The 20425-nt window shown below is 42.1% G+C and overlaps 1 protein-coding gene and 1 long non-coding RNA gene across 2 annotated transcripts; both read right to left on the bottom strand.

Annotated features, from left to right (window-relative positions):
• Nucleotides 1–463: 463 nt before the first annotated feature.
• On the bottom strand, nucleotides 464–10932 carry LOC135260571 (uncharacterized). Its single transcript, XM_064345907.1, has 3 exons — nucleotides 4975–10932; nucleotides 3328–3609; nucleotides 464–2822 (listed from the first exon to the last, which is right to left on the bottom strand). The coding sequence occupies exons 1-3, from the start codon at nucleotides 10877–10879 to the stop codon at nucleotides 1891–1893; spliced, it is 7119 nt and encodes a 2372-aa protein (XP_064201977.1). The 5' UTR covers nucleotides 10880–10932; the 3' UTR covers nucleotides 464–1890.
• A 490-nt stretch (nucleotides 10933–11422) lies between these two features.
• LOC135260572 (uncharacterized) lies at nucleotides 11423–19301 on the bottom strand. The gene is made up of 2 exons (XR_010331665.1): nucleotides 18139–19301; nucleotides 11423–11647 (listed from the first exon to the last, which is right to left on the bottom strand). It is a non-coding gene; the product is annotated as an uncharacterized LOC135260572 (long non-coding RNA).
• Nucleotides 19302–20425: the final 1124 nt, after the last annotated feature.

Consider the following 20425-nt stretch of genomic DNA (forward strand, 5'->3'; position numbering starts at 1 on the left):
GACGCTCTTATCCAGAGGGACTTACGTTGTATCCACTTATACAGTTGGATATATATATATACCGGAGCGATGCAAGTTAAGTACCTTGCTCAAGGGTACAACGGCAGTGTCCTACCGGGGAATCGAACCTGCGACCTTCAGGTTACGAGGCCAACTCCTTAGCCATTATACTACACTGCCGCCCCAATGATCCAAACCCAGGAAGGAGGGTGTCTGGTAAATGAAGCCTGCTCGCTGTGGGTGAGGGCGAGTGAAGACGTTGCACAACCGTGGCAACAAACCCTGTTCCTGAAGATCTACCATCACGATTTCAAGTTCTCTTTCAGTTATGACAGGAATAAGGGTAACTGGAAGCAGAGCGGTCACATCCCCCAATGTTTCTTGTGGTTACCCAACGGTACCCCCTTCTTTTCCTGCTGACCTCCTTCTATGATACCGCTATATAATCTCTATGCCCACTCAATTCAGCTTCCAGGTTGAGCTCATTTCAAGTGTTTATTTTTTTTTTTTAAATGTATTGTAAGGTAAAAGAAAGCCACTCTCAGGTATAATCATGCAGGTGGACACTCTCAGGTATAATGGTACAGGTAAGCACTCTCAGGTATAATGGTACATGTTGATACTCTCAGGTATAATGGTACAGGTAAGCACTCTCAGATATAATGGTACATGTTGATACTCGCAGGTATAATGGTACATGTGGACACTTTCAGGTATAATGGTACAGGTAAGCACTCTCAGGTATAATGGTACAGGTAAGCACTCTCAGGTATAATGGTACACGTTGATACTCTCAGGTATAATGGTACATGTGGACACTTTCAGGTATAAGGGTACAGGTAAGCACTTTCAGGTATAATGGTACATGTTGACACTCAATCAAATCAAATCAAAAATTTCATTTTTGATTTGAAGTCATTAAAAAGTGTTACAGTGGAGAAAATAGAAAATAGTACAAATAGAGATACCAAAAACATTATACTGAGATAGCTAAATAAAACAAAATAAAAGAAATTCAATAAAATTTAAAAATCTTAAATTTTAAATTTTAAATTTTAAAAATTTTAAATTTTAGAAGTTTAAAAATCGGGGGCATATAAGAGCATTCTATGTAAAGGCCATGCTAAAGAGGTATGTTTTTAATTTCCGTTTAAAACCATCTACTGTTTCTGTGTCCCTCAGATCCTCTGGCAGGGTGTTCCAATGGCTGGGGGCATAGAAGCTAAAAGCTGCCTCCCCAGCCTTTTTAGTCCTTACTTTTGGAACAACAGGAAGGCCGGTACCAGAGGATCTAAGGGACCTGGCAGGTTCATACCTCTGAAGCATGTCAGACATGTACTCAGGTGCTGAACCATTCAGGGATTTGTAAACTAATAAAATAATTTCAAAATCAATTCCAAAACTGACAGGAAGCCAATGTAAAGATTTTAAAATAGGTGTAATATGTGCTCTCTTCCGGGTCCTGGTCAGAACTCATGCTGCTGCATTGTGTATGAGTTGTAATCGACCAATAGTTTTTTTGGGGAGACCAGAAAAGAGAGCATTACTATAATCAAGCCTGCTATTAATAAAAGCATGTACTAGTTTCTCTGAATCAGACTGTGAAATAAAACCCTGCACCTTAGCAATGTTTTTTAAGTGATAAAAAGCTGATTTTGTGACATTTCTAACATGGGCTTCAAAATTTATAGGTATATCAGGTATAATCAGGTATCAATAAGCACTCTCAAGGATAATGGCACGAGTAGATACTCTCAGGTATAATAATACAGATGGACAATCCCAGGTGTAATGGTACAGGTAAGTACTGTCAAGGATAACATACAAATAAAATTGAATTGAATTGAAATTTAGGAATAATGGTCGTGGTGGACACTCTGCCATACAATGTTACATGTGAAACTCTTCGGGATAGTGGTACAGCTGAAGCTCTGTGGGGTAGCAGGTCTTTCCAAATGGGTACCCAAACCACTGGCCCACCTCGTGCCAGGCTGCGGCATACCAGTGCATACCCTCGTCCTCCTGCTCTTTCCTGACGGGGAACAGGCGTTCGAAGAGGGGGACGTGAGAGCGCAGGAAGTGCAGCAGCCTGTAGGGGGCGAAAGGGAGGTGGGCCAGGTACTGACGGCACTGCAGGGCGTAGCAGGACGCCAGGTGCCCGTCCACGATCAGATTGCCCTCCACGGTCATGGGAGCGTAGGCGCCCAGCTCCTCGGACTCCCGCACGTCTGTCACGCGGCTGGCCTCCAGAGCCCCGCCCCCCAGGCGGAGGCGGTACAGCAGGTGGCCCCGCCGCAGGTCTTTGGCTAACACGGGAACCATGGCGACGGAGGAGGCGGCGGTGGCGTTGGACGGGGCGATGAAGGTGACGTGGTCGGCCGACAGGGTGAGGGGTTCGGGGGACCCCTCCGTGCTCAGCACCACGTAGCGCTCCCTGGCGGTCGGACGGCGGTCCAGCCACAGGATGACCTCGCTGAAGGTGAGGCGACCGTCCGCACCCAGGGACAGAACCCTGTCGCCCAGCCGCAGCTCGGACATAGACTTCCTGCTCCCCTCGACTGTTAGTACAGTGGAGTGGCCGGGGAAACACTCTTCTAATTGGCAGTCAGGGTTATACCTCATAGGATAATCAGAGTCAGGAAAACTTGCCATAAATTCTCTTACTTCCCTTACAGTGTGATAATTATACTTTGACCAGTAGTCCGGTCTTCTGGTTGGAGAGAGATTAGCTTCAGTTCTACAGCCAACCTCAGTCCACAGCTTGGTCAAGCAGCCGACAGAATGGGGTCCACGTTCAGAGCTCTCACCACACTCCCCAGTCTCTGCAATATAAAAGGGTTTATAGGTTTTCGCCTGAACACCTTGACACCGTTTCACTAGCTGTTCAGCAAATTCTCACTATAAAAATGTTCACTGCGTATGCTCTCCCCCTCCAGCAAGTGACTGCACTTGGATCTCAGATCATTGTGTTTTGTGTTTGCCTTGTAAGTTGCTCTCAATTAGAGCGTCTGGAGGAATGTAATGATATGTAATGTATTCATATACTTTCATCCACTGTCTTCTGTTTCAGTCTTTTGGAGCAACTGACCACCGTTAAAAAAAAAATTATGCCACAAAATATTAACAATCAGTTCAGTATACAATTGTTGATTAGTCATTCAAATTCCGAGCAAGATTTGTGTTACCTCTTTATAACTGAAAAATATTTTCCATCAATACTTCCTGAAAGTATTCTCATTATGATTTTTTTTAGTTTAGTTTTGTTTTTTTTACCATCACCAGCTTCTTTGAAGATGTGCAGATATTGGAGGGCGCAACTTTGCTTACCAATGCAATAAGGGGCTCCTGACCATCCGTCACTCCTGCACTGAACAGTGCGATCGCCTTCCAGTCGATAGAGTCGATTGCAGTGCACATTGCACCACTCCCCTTCAGAAGCAGAGTCACAGCTCACTTGGCCGTTGGGAACCGAAAGTGGGTCGCATGTGGCCCTGCACTGGATCTGCCTGTAGCACATCCGCGACTCTGTCTCGAACCTGCAGCCGCCATCACAGCGGTAGCTATACCCGGAGTGGAAACCACTGTCCCGCAGCACTCTTGTTGTCCAGCCTGTGGGGGACAGGGCTCATCACAGTATACCATCAAAAACTCTTGGATTCAGGTACAGAGATGTCTCATTGGGCCTCATTTGCGAAACATGCGTACGATCACCTTTGATCACAACTTGTGCGTAAGAACATTTCCACAAACATTTCGGCAATCATCATTTTTATGTGTATTTGTTTGCTGACTGTTTCCTTATGCAAGAATATGATTGTGCATAAAATTTACAAACAGCCAACATTCGGATATCTCATACATTTGGGATATGCACAAAACAAAGGTTCACTTGTGTCATGGATCTCATATTGTTGTTTTTTTTTTTGTAGGAACATTTTTAAGAATAAAAGAAAGAATAATTTTGTGAATGTATTGGGCCTGAAATTAAGATCACTTGCAGCATTTGCCCATCCTGCCGTGCAAACATTTAATTAATATTTTGTTTCAAATATTCCACTGACATATGGACAATATTTATCACCATTTTACACATCTTAAATAGCTCTTATTGGTCATTGATAATCTTGACACCTCCACCTCTGACAAATAAATCAGGGAAATTGGCTATGTCTGTTTTGCAAATGTGGCTTTCAAATACTGACCATTACACACCAAGGAAATATGTCGCAAGCACAACGTGAGTGTTTAAAATGGACTTAACAAAATCAGCTGCTTAGGACCCCTCGACTGCCAGGGGGCACCCCAATTATTCTAAAATACAAATATTATTTAGGGGGTGGGTGGTTTGGGGGACTAAACTAAAAACAAAATCCTCCCTGTGACCCCCTCAAAGCCTAGGGCCAGCACAGCTTGTGGTCATTTTATTGCCCTCAGAACAGCTGTTAAGCACATATTCTGTAGTCACGATGCCTCTTAACCTGTTAAGTAGGCGCAGAGATGTAGCTATCAGTAAGTAGCTACGAGAGCAATCCTATATGAACAAACAAATAAACAAACAAAAAACATGAAGCACAGAGTGGGCAGAATACCTGCATAATAACAAACTAACTCAAATAACGTTCAGTGGAGCACGTTCAATGTAACCTTAAACCCAAATGCCATGCTTCGTGGAACAGGACTACATTATGGGGAGACAAAAGACTTCATGCTAAGTGTTTAGACTGCCTAGGTACTGAACATTTATTTATGCATGAATTAATATGATGAAGAACATTATTGTTTCTCAGGACAGTGTGACAGAATGAAAATCTAGAGGTCCTCACCCATATAATGGTTGCTTTTATCAAAGTGTTAGGTGTGTGCGTTTGAGATCGGTCCAATTTGCCTTAGTCTCAAGGTTTATGATTATGATTTCAGAGCTTTAAGGATTACATATAAAAACTGTTTTTGGCCAAAAGAACTAATCACACTCACCAATCTGGTCTGGGAACAGGTTTCGGCAGAAGGCTTGTGCTGCAGTTTCGTCTTCAATGCATATTTTTTTCCAGCCCCCATTTTCATAGTTTCCCTCAGGTCTTCCGACATAGTCGCCCCTAGAAGTTTCCAGTTTTAGCTTGGTACACTCCACCTTTACATTTCTATGGTACCAGCTTACTGTATGACTCCGAAACTTTAGACCTCTTTCTTCACAGGAGAATTCTGCAAGGTGTTTAAGTTCCATAGTGGTGATTTCACTACTCCATGAGCCTGAGTCCCACTTCTGTAACAGTCCATGAAGTCTGGAGTCTGTGCTGATGACATTCACAAGTTGAACACTTGGCACACAGGAAGAAATGAGTGTCCATTTCCCAATGTGGCAGGTTATCAAATCCACCGAAGAGGGACGGTAGAGGTCATCACAAACCAGTCGCAAAACATCCCCTTCTTCGTATTGTCCTGGACGTCCACGGATCACAAGGAGTTTCCCATGGTCAACCTTGGGTGGAGCAGGGCAGGTGATTGGGACACAAGATGGAAAGAGTGGGAAGGGGCTGGACCACTGTCCTGTTTGAGGATTACAGTCAAACTGACGGGGACCTGAAAGGTCATATCCGGTATTGCAGTCATATTCAGCAGCAATGGATACAGGATGTCGGCGATATGAATATTTTGGACTGCCATTAGCAATCTGCGGAATTGGATGACAGCAGGTTACTATGGGAGGAAAAAGGTCTCCAAACCGACAGCGACTTACTAAACGTAAGTCGAAACATTCCTTAAGAATAATCTCCCCGTGATCAAAAACTTCACCCTGATGAGCACATGACTTGGGGACACACGGACGAAGGGCCATGTCTCCTAAGCATGGTATTTCAAGGCTGGAGGTACTCCGGTAGCCCTGTCGGCACTCTATCACCACCACTGGACCATGTCTAGTCATCTTTTCATCAACAACTCTAGTCCCCTCCGGTGCAATAAAGTTCGGACACAGATTTGTAGTCTCCATGAGTCGGATCTTTGATTTCAGGCTCTTTACCCCTTTGATCGTTGATGACACAGACACTTTGTAACGACTGGCAGAATTTAAATGAGTAATTTCTAATTTTGTGTAATTGGTCATGAATTGCATTGTATGACCATCTGCCAGACTCTGTACTTCCACTACATAAGTGTACTGCTCGCTGTTTGGGTCAGAGTCTGAAGATGGTCGTTCCCAAATGATCACTGCACTGCTATCTGTGACATTGGTCAGGTGTACAGATGTTGGAGGGTTGGGGTTTGTCAAGTGTGTTGTCTCAGCAAGCACTAGAACGGGAACTTCACAGAGCATTATAAAGAACTGAAACGTGTAAAGAACCCCAGAGAGAAGACCAGAGTGTTCGATGAGAGGCTGATTTGTCCACTGGAGACTGTCACTAAAGAACAGCTGATCAGACACTTTTAAATGGTACTTGAATTTGGAGTTACGAGTGTACCAGGAACTCTCCCCTGCATTTGGTACTTTGATTTCAATCTCTACTGCCGTCTCATTAGCTTGCCTTGTGTAGAGGGTGGGTCTCGTAGAGTTTATCTCCAAGAGAGAGGGGCTGATTTCCTCAGCTGAACTGAAGAAGGCGGAGGTGATCAGGGAGTTTTGGGCAAAAACAAAATCAACATGTTGGTAAAAGGAATCATTGTTGCTCCAGTTGTACAGCACTACAGTTAGAGAATCTCTCTGGATGAGACTCAATAAAGGATCATGGTGGGAGAAAGAAATAATGAGAGTTCCTTCCTGAAGGAAGAAGCATGCGTCGTTGGCATTGAAGTCACGAATTAGAATGTAATCTAGGGCCATGTCCGAAGCAAAATTATTTATGTGTTTCACACCGCTGCAGTCATCCAGGATGTACAGGTCATTCCCTGGCCCACCAAAGAGGACATCTGAGCCATGTCCTGGCACCAGGGTATCATTACCAAACTTTCCCACTAGCTCGTTGTCCTCCTCATCTCCAATGATTAAGTCGTTAAAGTTTGTCCCACTCACATCCTCCACGTCCGTGTACGTGTCATTCTCTGCATCGGCCCACTCCCCTCTACCACTGCTCAGGTCCACTTTTACGCCAGTGGATGTTCTCACGTCTCCGCTGAAGAACACAACATCAACCCCAGGGCCTCCATCTATCTTGTCTGCCCCCCACCCACCATAGATCATATCATTTCCTGCACCACCCCTGATAACATCATCCCCCTTCCCACCTAAGAGATTGTCATCCCCACCTTGGCCATTTATGATATCATTTCCTCCGTGTCCTTCAATCCTCTCACTTCCCTCATTGCCAAGAAGATAGTCAGCCATGTTGCCTCCAATGATGAGAGAGCTGCTCCTGCTCCCGGTGATGTAGTTGCTGAAGCCAGTAGTCCCATAGATTTGGGATACCCTGAGGTACTCTTCCCCCTCAGCACAGCTGATATTGCGACTCTTTGTGGAGGTTGAGGCATCAATGGAAACAACTGACTTGTATGGGTAAGAGTTAGGATTGACCCAAAATGAGACCCCATCTGATGACCGAATCAGGAGGTGTTGCTGCTCTGGACCATGCAAATATTTGAGCAAGCGCACATGGACAGAGTCGTTTCTTGACCTTGAGGACAAGGTGACATGAGGGTGCTCCAGAAGGACTACAATATCTTTGTAGAGGACTTGAAAAAAAAGATTGTCTGTTTTCATGTCTTTGGCTTCATTATCAATCTCATTTCCACGACCATATTTGTGACCAAAGACATAGGTGTCTGACCCATTCCCTCCCTTCAGATACTGGTAGTTCATAGGATTACCAATTCCTGGGTCTATGTAGTTATTCATGTTGTTTCCAATCACACTATAAGAACACTTGTCAGATTTTGCTTTAAATCTTTCTACTTTTGTAAAGGGGTCTTTGCTGAAATCAAACTCCTTTTTATAATCAGCGCAGTTTTCTTGGCTGAGAGTAATCTCAATGGGAGTTAGAATTTCTGACTCAGACACATTTAATGGTAACATGGAAATCACACCATCAATAGTCTGTAATACCAGGTGCTGGAACTGTTTACCCATGAGCCAATTCTGTAAGTGCACTTTAATATCTGAATCTTCGACAGTCAAAACAAGGTCAGAGGATTGATACCTAACTCTGAGGTTCTCAAATGGATGCTCCAGGAACAGAACATCACTGGCTTGGTCTTGTGCATAGTTGGCAATGTATGCACTCTTGCATCCTGACTTTACTACATACTTGTCACTTCCGCCTGCTCCCCGTAAGATGTCTACACCCCCACTGCAGCTCAGGAAGTTCCCAAGAGCATTGCCATATATTACATCATCATGGGTGGAATCAAAGACAGATATCACATTCAGGAGTTGATTGGACTCTGAGAGGTTAACGTTGCCACCGTGGGTGTCTTTACTGAGGTCAACCATGAGAGCGGTGATTGCCAGGTCTGTGTCATTGCTGGAGACGTGAAAGGTCACATGGTCTGCGGACAGAAAGGCCACATGCTGAAAGAGACTACTGGCATGCCAATTTGTTAGCAGGATGCATGTTGAGTCCTTGTCCTCCATATCAAAGACCAGGAGATCCTCGCCCCTCAGGTCTGCGCGAATCCGTCTGAAAGGCACATGTAAGACCACCAGGTCCACTTTCTGGTCCTTGGCATAGTTGTTGACCTTGTCACAGCCTTGGCCCTGGAATATTTCATAAGTATCTGCTCCCTCTCCACCTTCTAGCATGTCGGCTCCAGGGCCTCCATTAAAAACATTGTCCTTCTCATTACCCACAATGCTGTCTGAGTAATTACTGCCCAGTACTGTGATCACACTGTTAAAATCTCCTGCCAGCCTGACAGAGACTGGACTCTGTGATCTTGTTTTGTCCAGTGATTCTGGAACACAGTTAGCATGGAACTTGTGGCCTAGAAGACCCATGTCTGCAACCTTGAACATGATATCATCTGCTGACTGAAATTTCATGTGCTGGTAATGATCAGTATTGCTGTGAGCAAACCAGTCTCTGACAGTAACTGTGTACCTCTGCGACCCATAGACAAGGAGAAGGTCTGTGTTCTTCCTGACACAATCAATGTGGCTAAAAGGGGCTTTTATTAGCAGGTGGTCCTCCAAAGTATCATAAGCAAAATTATCAATCTCAGCATGGCTTCCAGCTGTTGGAAAAATGTAAAAGTCCCTCCCTTCTCCCCCAGACAGTTTTGATGTCTGTGGCCCCAGGAAAAAGGTGTCATCTCCCCCATGACCATAAATGTTGTAGTGATAGTTCTTTATGACAAACTCCAGGTCCAGCCCAACATGTGCACAGGGGTCTTTGGATGTTAAAGATTGCTTTTTTGTGGGTAGTTGTGGGGCAAAAAATTGGTTTGCCTGGTCATTCCCATAGTAACTGCCAAACAACGAGGAATGGAGTTTGATTTCTCCACAAAATACTTTTTCATAACTCACTGGGATGATCCACAACAGATGAGCTGCCTTTTCAGTGTAGAGGACCTGTGATGATTCCCCAAATGCTAGGGCAATGCTCTGAATGTTTGGGTAGTGCTTCACTACTTCTATTGTTTTGACCCCATCCTTTCCATCTGGAACACCCCCTATCTGGATCCTAATATTGCCATCATTTGACAGCCAAACAGTCACAAAACCACCATACTGGGACAGAATGCCTTCTGTTAGGTCCAGAGTGCTGTTATTAGCAGTTATTTTGAAGTAAGACTCAGGGGTCGCTAGGTTGTGCAGCAGTTCTTTGTTTTGCCTCTGTTCTTTTTCAAGGCCCTTCAGTTCTCTTAGCAGGCCCCCTGTCACAAAATCCACAGCACCTTCCTCCAGTCCAGCCATTACAGCGATCATTTTATCGAAATCGCCAGCTCCTTTAGGAAGCTGGTCTAGTTCGCTCACAACATCACAGTAAAAATCACCAATAGACATCCTTGCAACACTCAGCCCAATGATTATGGGCTCCAGCACAATGGCTGCTGGAGGGAAGGCCACCTCAGCTAACGTAAGCACGGTTGTTGACACATCCAAGACTAGGTTTGTAACCTTTAAACCAAGGTATTTTCTCTGCTCTGGGTCAGACCCATCATGTTTTTGAATGGCAATAGAATCTTCTGCAATAAAATAGGATTGAAAACCCAGGCTGATGATAGGAATGTTCTTCAGGAACTGACCTGCAGCACTATCGCCAAACCTTTCCACTGAGCTGCTCATCGCTGCAAAGGACTTTTCCACACCTAGTGCCTCCGTAGCTTTCTGGAGACCTTCTTGAAATATTTTCTGGGACATTCTGGAGAGCTGCTGGTTTAGCCCAGCCATATCCCCCAGCCCATGCAGAGACTGGGTCAAGGTGAAGGCCCCTCGGACATTGTCGTTTTCTGCAAAGAACTTCCCAGCCCCGATGAAGCCGACTACAATCCCGTACACAGCCATGCCTTTGTTTATCTGCTCGAGAAACTGTGTTCCACTTCCCTTCACCTGAGACGCCCTAAGCTTTGCTGTCTCTTTGATCTGCTCCATGTAGAAGGGTTCGTCCAGAGGGAAGGACTCCAAGTGAGTGTCCTCTGGATTCTGTCTGTTGACCAGCTCCACCTGCACTCTTCCATCCTCGATGGTTAGTGACTTTTCCTTTATAATGTACTCTTCTGTGGCCTTTCCCTCCGTCGGGCTACAGACTGAGGGGCTTCTTCTCGACCTACTTCCCAGTATTCCTGCCTTGCAAATGTTGATTATGTTGTTGTTGATCTGCTTATTAAAATTTTCCTCAGCATTTTTTGTATTTATGTCTGAGTCCATGTGCTGTTGAGCATTTTTATTTCCATCCGTTTTTATCAGTGTTGTACGATGCACTTCTCCATCTTTTAGTTTGAACAGAATCCTCATATTATTTTTACTGTGGCTGTCACTTTTAGGTTCCAAGGCTTTTTTGTTTATTAAATACAATTCATTGTTATCAACAGCAATTCCATCCCTTTCAAACTCCCAAAATACCTCTTCGGGGTAATTTGTTATCTTTGAAATTAACCCTCCAAACGTCCGTTGCAATAAATAAACATATGTGCGGTATGCCACAACTTCTGAGATGTGTATTCCCTTGTTGTTCAAACCCTTAATGACTTCTGTCATGTAATTGCTCGCAGCTTGCGTTCCTGCATTACACACTATGAATCTCGCTCTCTCATGCGGGGTGAAACCAGTTTCCTTAATAAAAGTCTGTATGGCATCTGCCAGCTTTTGGGGTGACATATCGTTAATGCTATACTTCACGCCAAACCTATTTTGATTGTTGTCCATGACAACCTCTCTGCTACCATGCAACACAACCGTAAGCTTCAACTTCTCATTCTTTAAATCTACTTTGGATGGTTCAATTTTGCCATTGCTATTTTTTAGAAAGAATAACGTTTTATGTTTTTTCTCAGTATTGAAATAATCATTATAATCATTCAGAATTGGATCGTCTTTCTCTATGAACACTAGGTGAACACCACGTTTTTCTGCTTTTGAATCAATGCGGGATCTATCTGCATGTATCCACATTCTGTTTGTGTCAGGTGTCCAGGATTCTGGTTGTCCATGGACTGAACCCAAGAAGAGCACTATATAAACCAGAAAACCTCCTGTTGCCATAGCACTTCGATATGGAACTCCCTGGAAAAGAACCAAAAGGGGAAAAATGGATGAAAATACAGAGGAAATTCTTCAGAGGATGTTGCTTCATATCTGTATTAAAAAAATGTATGCCAAAAATAAGTGTAAAATATTAAATGTGATTTTTAAAAAAGGTAGATAATAATAAACATACATGTACATGACTATGGAGCCCGTAAAGGGACATGGGTGAGAAAAAAATTTTTTTAAATACTTTTGGGTTCCCTCGCAAATCTTTTGCAAGATCTCGCAAACAAATATATATAAATAACAACACAGTCATTGTCACTGTGTCATAAATTCCTGGGAAACTGTAAACATGGAGGAGCAGCTGCTTGTGTTTTGCTTTGAACTTGGCTTTAAATATAAAGATGTTATTTAGACTATTGTAAATATGTATAGCCTACACTCAGTCGTTCCTCTGCCACACACAGCAGTAAGTGCCGTGTATGTATTAGCTATCTGACACTAATGTCTTGCTTGCTAGCAAGATATATTGCCAGCTAGCTGATGAAAGAGCTATCTATCTAGCTTCTACCTAGCTAGTGAGAGAGAGATACAGCTGGCTGTCGCTCGTTAGCTATCTTTTTTTGGCTAACATAATATATACACAAGTGTAAATAAATGCATATTCCTAGTTTCTATCAAGATTGGCAGGGTTGATGAACTTCCCTCAGGCTGTCCCCTTACATCATGACAGAAGGAAGGAAGTATCATTATTTTGATCCAGCACTCAAACATTTGCTTAACTTTATTAATTATTCAGCTAGCGACTGCAACATTAGCCACTCAGCGTGCTAACTACATAGTAAAATACACCTTTGATTAAAAACCTAAATGCTTCATAGCATTCATGTCAATGTACCAGCTGTAGACAGCCATGATCCTAAGCGTTAGCTGACAACTGCTAATTGGCTGGTTATCAGCTAGCTAGAATGCAATAGGCTCTTAATCAGATGGATTCCTAACTATCAAAATCAAAAGAATACTTTTGCTTTTTTTACGGCTTTTGTTAAAAGGCCAAGGTGTCCTTTTACTGAGAATTGATGTCCACCCTTGGACAAATCAGAATCGAGTATTCAGCCGGGCCATTGTATAAGCATTTATAATTCACTCCTGTGCACATATTTACGAGCATGAGAATAGATCCAGCTAGCAAAAGCTAGTTCTGTCTCTCTTAGATCAGTAGCTAGCTAGCTAGGGAGATGGATAGATTGGTAGCAAGCAAGAGATAGATAGTTAGCTAGCAGGACTTACTGAGTGTACCAAGGCTATACATATTAAGAATCCAACTAGCCATTGCTAGCCAATATGCACCCAGATGTAAATAAATATATATAATATAAAATATATAATAATATTTATTATGTGTGTGTACACAAGCATGCAGCTCCTCCATGTTTACAGTTTCCAAGACACAGTGACAATGACCCAGAAGTACATATGTTATATTTCTATGTATTTATCGCAAGGGAACCCAAAAGTGTTGCCAGGGAACGTAAAAGTATTTTATTTTTATTTTCTCATCCATGTCCCTTTAGCGCCTCCGTACCTGACAGTACCCTTGGAATTTAGTTCACTGGCATTTCTAGGAGCTGAAAAAGCCCATGGTTAAAATGCCTTGTCAAAAGGGCAGGAACACATCAGTGAGCTGGTTTTGCTTTGATCTTTTTAGTGCCATACAGGTAAATAATCAACTTTATTGCCTCAATATGAAAACAATCAATGAACTCACTCTTTACAGTTCTAAGGTTGGTCACTTCTTGTTTTTGATGAAGAATATATGCACAATATACAGTGCAGCCATTATGCAGTAACTTATGCACAATTATCAGCAAAAGAAATGCATTGTAAATGCATTATAGGGCTTAAATATAGTATTTACAATCTACTCTTTTGTATATATTAGGGCTGGGACTGTTTACTCGAGTAAAGAATACTTACCAGCAGATTCTTCAACATTTGGAAAACGTAATTGGAAAATCAGATCTTTTTTTTTTTTTTTTTGCATCTTTCTAAATTATTAGCCATAGTAATTGGTCAAACATGTATAACAAACATGTTGCACTTATGTATATATTTCTAAAATATAAAGACATGAGACAATAAAATATATCTGTGCAGAATTGTGCAGTTCTGTTTCAGAAGCTGGGCTTGTAACCCAACAGCTGCAGGTATGATTCCCAGGTAAGAAACAGTGTAGATGCATGTGTAGACCGTGTAAACAGTGTAGACCGTGTAGACGCACTGACTCACTGTCCCTCAGGTTACAAAGAAATCATAGTGCCATCATTTAAATTAAAGCATGTCAAGCACGGCAGGGATTCAGGGGGAATCATAATATGGCTTAAAGAAGACCTGGCACCCGACATCACCCCAGTAAAACAAGGACCAACACACATATGGCTAAAGATTAAAAAGGGAATAGTCATGTGTGATCCTGATGTTTACCTGTGTGTGGACTACACTCCCCCTACTGAATCCCCTTATTATGATGAAGATTTTTTCCACATCCTCCACACAGAAATCAGCCATTTCCAGGCCCAGGGACATGTACTACTGTGTGGAGATTTAAATGCAAGGAGAGGAATAGAGCCTGATTGCATTAACAATAATGGAAATAGCCACATATTTGGACATACCCCTCTAAATCTTATACCAACTGTAACACAGAGAAATAACCCTGACCGTGCTGTCAACAAAAATGGTAGGGAGTTAGTGCATCTCTGTTGAGCCTTAGGCTTGTACATTCTTAATGGCAGGGGACTCTTTAGGAAGGGAATCAGAGGGGACTCTTTAGGATGGTTTACTTACTGCTCAGCTCTTGGGACTAGTGTAGTCGACTATGCTATCACTGACATGGATCCCTCTTTCATCAGTGCATTCACTGTTAGACCACAAACCCCATTTTCAGACCACTGTCAAATCAATGTATACCTGAAAAGCATTGGACAACCCAGGAACACTGAAACACAGCCCTCTAAGCTGTATAATCTCAATCAAACATACAGATGGGCTGCAAACAGCATGGAAGAATTTACCGAAGCAGTCAGTTCCACTGAAATAGCTAACCATATTAACAGTTTCATTTTAACATCATTTAAACCTGACCAAAGTGGTGTAAATCTAGCAGCTAAAATGATAAATGAAATCTTCCATCAATCAGCACTTAAAGCTAACCTCAAAAAAACTAACGAGAATAAATCAGAAGCAAAATCTTGAAGAAAAATGGTTTGATGATGAATGTAAATCTACAAGAAAAAACTAAGACAACTATCAAATTTGAAACATCATCAGCCACAAACCCCTGACCTGCGCCTCAAATATTATGAAATCCTTTCATTATATAAACAAAAGTTAAAACAAAAAAAAACAAAAACAAATTCATGAAACTCTAAAAGAGATGGAAGATTCCATTAACCAAAATCAGTTCTGGGAAAAGTGGAATAACTTAAGTAACAAAACACCTGAAGAACTAGCCATCCAAAATTGTGAAATTTGGAAAAACCATTTTAAAAACCTATATACAGAATTCTCTCAGGATGATCTTGTGGTGTGGGGATGGCTGGTTTAAGCAGCCACACCTGCCCTGGGTCAAGCTAATTAGACCTGGCCAATTGGCTAATTGGTTAAGAATTAGATAATTGGCCAGGCTAATTGGACCTGGGAACAGGAGTGGCTGCACCTGTGCGTAGTGAGGTAATCACTGCGCACAGGTTATATCTGCCATCCCCACTCACACAAGGGGAGCCTCTGTCATGACTGTTTTACATCTGCTCAGCTGGCTGTAACATCTTGCTGACCCTTGTAAATAAATGTGGTCTGTTTGAACATCTTCTCCCTGTGTCTCTGTGCTGGAGGGCCCCGTGGAAAGCCACTTCGGTGGCCTGTGGCAGGCTTGTTTGCCACAGATCTCAATTTGGAACAAAAACTACTTCAAGAAAAACTGAAGATACTTGAATCAATAATCAAGGACAACCAGAATCCCCTGGACAACCAAATTACTCTAAAAGAACTAAATGAAATGAAAAAAGCTTGTGGCCCTGACAGTATCAGAACAGAAATGCTTAAATACAGCACCCCTGCAGAAGGCCTTACTTAAGTTATTCAACCTAATATTATGAACAGGCTGCTTCCCTGAGATCTGGAGCCAAGGGCTTATATCCCCAACCTACAAGAGTGGAGATAAATTTGACCCCAATAACTACCAAGGCATTTGTGTGAGCAGTGATCTGGGGAAAGTATTCTTAACACCCGAATACAAGCCTTCCTTACCGAGCACAATGTCTTGAGTAAGAGTCTGATTGGCTTTCTTCCAAAACACCGCACAACTGACCATATTTACACCCTACACACCCTAATCAATAAACATGTATACCAAAAAAATAAAGGAAAAATCTTTGCATGCTTCATTGACTTCAAAAAAGCATTTGATTCAATCTGGCATGAGGGCCTATATTATAAAATCCTACAAAGTGGTGTAGGGGGTAAAGTGTATGACATAATTAAATCAATATATGTAAAAAAAAAAAACAAGTGCGGAATAAAACTTGGCAAAAAAAGAACTGATTTCTTCACGCAGGGGTGTGAGGTGCAGTTTGAGTCCGACATGGCTCCTGGGCGACATGGCTCAGGAGGTAAGAGTGATTGTCTGGCAGTCAGAGGGTTGCCGGTTCAAACCCCGGCCTGGGCGTGTCGAAGTGTCCTTGAGCAAGACACCTAACCCCTAACTGCTCTGATGAATGAGAGGCATCAACTGTAAAGCGCTTTGGATAAAAGCGCTACATAAATGCAGTCCATTTACCAACATTGTTCAATATTTATATCAATGAGTTAGCGGTGTTACTGGAACAATCTTCAGCTCCTGGCCTCACCCTAAACAACACAGACGTTAAATTCTTGCTCTGCACAGATGACCTGGTCCTGCTGTCACCCACTGAACAAGGATTACAGCAGAACCTGGATCTGCAAGACCAATACTGTCAGAACTGGGCACTGACAGTAAATTTGAAAAAGACAAAGATTATGATCTTCCAAAAAAAGCACAGATCTCAGGAAAACAGATACCTCTTCACTCTGGGAAACACCGTCCTAGAACACACACTAAACTACGATTACCTAGGATTAAAAATCAGTGGATCAGGGAGCTTTGGCCTAGCAGTGAATGCATTAAAAGAAAAAGCCCGCAGGGCTTTTTATGCGATTAAAAGTAGATTCCATAAAATAAATATTCCCATTAGAATCTGGCTATCTGACTGTGTCATCCAGCCTATCATGCTATATGGAAGTGAAATATGGGGCCCACTCAGTCAGCAAGACTACACCAAGTGGGAGAAACATCCAGCTGAAACCCTGCATGCAGAATTCTGTAAAGAACATACTAAAAGTACATAGAAATGCCCCTAACAATGCATGCAGGGCTGAATTAGGCAGATTTCCGAGTCTCATACAAATTCAAAAAAGGGAATTAAATTTTATTGAACATCTAAAAATGAGTCCAACAGACTCCTTACAATTCTTGGCACTCCAAACCCAAGAGCTCAGCCCAGGAAAGTATCCCCTCAGTCAGCTGGTTCTGAACCTCTCTAGACTAACATTAACACAGACTAATGCAAACCAGCTTCAGACCAGCACTGCTTCACAACAGCCCATTAGAGTCAACAAATTATAAAACACATCAAAAACTCCTATCTGGACCATTGGAACAAAGAAACACAATCCCAAAATAAACTGAATTGTTATCGGGCCCTAAATAGAAAATACACACAGGCAGAGTATCTCTTCTCTGTCAGAGATACAAAGCAGAGACGAATCCTGACCAAGTACCGGCTCAGTGACCACACGCTTGCAACTGAAATAGGCAGATACAAAAACTCATGGGTACCAAAAGAAGAGCGAATATGTGGTCACTGCAAGACAGGAGAGGTGGAAACAGAGATGCACTTCCCCCTTACTTGCACAAAATATTTACAAATTAGAAAAAAATATTTCCAAAAATTATCCCAAATTATAAATTATTTTAATTTCAAATCAAAAGAAGAAAAATGTGCAGTTCTGTTAGGGGAAGGATCAACAGCCCCAATTGCGGCAGAGTTCATTTCAGCCTGCCATAACCTGAGGGACTGTGAGTGACCACCCAACCCCATATACACATGTACATATTTATTGATTTACTTCTGTTGCTGTCAATGCTTTTAATGCTTATATTGTTACACTTATCATTATTATTTTAACATTAGTATTATTTTACATATTATATCTGTATGCTTTGGCAATAATTACATTTGTATTTCATGCCAATAAAGCAACTTAAATTGAAAAACAGCCTTTTGCATTAAATGCTATCTAAATTTACTTCAGTAGATAGCCACATGGTGGTAGAGGCTTCACACAGGTTTGTACACATTGTAGATACATTTGGATTTATGTGAATTAGTTGAGCAGGTCATTTAGGAGTCCACGACTCGTCTGTCTAAGCATGTGTCCATTACCTGCTTTTGTTGAGCTGGTGTCCCAGAGTTCTTCTCAGTTATGGTGCTCCCTCTCTCAGACTCTCAGACCATATCCAGTTTTAAATAAAACTCCTCCTACTCTGCCCGCATCGTGGTCCAATTACATTTTTCATTTCAGAGTAGATCTTTAAACTGTTGACCTTGACTGTTTCGAATGCAAAAAGGAGCAAATGTTTACTTGGCTTCCAATGTGCTGTCCGTGATTTCTTAGAAGCTATCTGTAGTATTTGGCCCAGTGGAGAACCCAATTCATCTGAGTCGTGCCTACCGGTGGAGAAAGCACACGCACCTGGGTTGCGTTAGCTAATCAGCCCAGCTGCTTACTTAACAGAGGTTGTTAATCATCCATATATACCATGTGAGTGAGTGAGTTTGCCCCATAGATACAGGGTGAGTGAGTGAGTTTAATCCATCGATACAGGATGAGTGAGTGAGTTTGCCCCATAGATACAGGGTGAGTGAGTGAGTTTAATCCATGGATACAGGGTGAGTGAGTTTGCTCCATAGATACAGGGTGAGTGAGTGAGTTTGCTCCATAGATACAGGGTGAGTGAGTGAGTTTGCCCCATAGATACAGGGTGAGTGAGTGAGTTTGCTCCATAGATACAGGGTGAGTGAGTGAGTTTGCTCCATAGATACAGGATGAGTGAGTGAGTTTGCCCCATAGATACAGGGTGAGTGAGTGAGTTTTCTCCATAGATACAGGATGAGTGAGTGAGTTTGCCCCATAGATACAGGGTGAGTGAGTGAGTTACATCCATTGAGAGGATGAGTGAGTGAGTGAGTTCCATAGATATGGGATAAGTTAACAAGTTTCCAATTTGATGCTGATATGGCTGAGGACTTGCATAAAACTGTAAAAAAGATTATGGTAAATATAAATATATCAGATAGTAATACATCTGACTTTACTACAGGCTACAGCTCTGCAAATTGAGAACAGAAGATAAAACCTTTGAAGAGTGCACAAATGAAAGTTAGATACAATAATTAATCTGTTTTGGCCATTAACCTCTGTGTCAATACGTGTGACTAGTTCTGGTAAATCACCTCATGATGACCCTCCAAAACAATGTTTTTCCCATGAGCCTCGGGGATCTGATCAATCTCCAGCTATTAATGTTTCACTTTAAAACACACAGGATCTTATTTCCTTTTAGCCACACGTAGGACTTCTATTTACTGGAATACCTATGAAACCAATATGAATGAAACCAACCTTTTTTTTTTTTTTTACTTGAAAGAGAAATTTCAAAAACGTTCTTTTTAGGGCCCATTTTTGCAAGAGCTCACACTTGGGGGATGGTTTGGGGGAGCAAAAAAAGGGGCCATGATTTGCACCCGCAAGTGATCTTTGGTGGTAAATGAACATTCATCAAGTGAGACACTGTCAGACACTTATTCTCACCCTACAGACCACCGATTCAGTTTCTAAATGGATTTCTTACACCAGGTTTATCCTGTCAAATGCTTTGCTGTGAAATGTGTGAATGGTTATTGCAGCTTTTCACACCTCATGACCCTCAAGGTTTATATACACTGTCTATATAATTCAAGTTATTCAGTGATTTAAAAATTAGAAGTACATTTCAGTTCAATACAGATTGGGGAGGGGGGCTGGGGGAGAACAAGCAAGACATGCGAAAATGTTGTGCGGTCGGATTCGAACCGTCAACGTTGCGGCTCGCAGTGAGCATGTGGAAAGCGCTCTACAGGCTACACCACGAGACACCCCAATATGATAAGTTAAGGAGTTTTTAATTTGATACTAATATGGCTGAGGACTTGCATGAAAGAGTTAAAAAATGATTACGGTAAATATTAATATATCAGACAGTAATACATTACACTTTAAAACAGGCTACAGCTCTGCGAACTGAGAACAGATGAAGATAAAACCTTTGAACTGTGTTACAGTTAAAGCTGGATACAATAATTTACCTGTTCAGGCCATCAAACTTTGTGAATGGCTCACTTTAAAACACACAAGACCTTGTTTCCTTCTAGCTGCAGACAGCAAAATGCTCCTCGTTTAAATGCTTGTTTTAATCAGAAATCAGTCTGTTCATGTTCAGATACTGTACAGGATAAGTGTACTTAACAGAGGTTGTTTATCATCCACATATACCATGTGAGTGAGTGAATTTGCTCCATAGTTATAGGATGAGAGTGAATTTGTTCTTCAGATACAGGATGCGTGAGTTTGTTCATCAGATACAGCATGAGTGATTGAGTTTGTTACAGATACAGGATAAGTGAGTGAGTT

Source organism: Anguilla rostrata, chromosome 8 (genome assembly GCF_018555375.3).
Source record: "Anguilla rostrata isolate EN2019 chromosome 8, ASM1855537v3, whole genome shotgun sequence".
Lineage (NCBI taxonomy): Eukaryota > Metazoa > Chordata > Actinopteri > Anguilliformes > Anguillidae > Anguilla > Anguilla rostrata.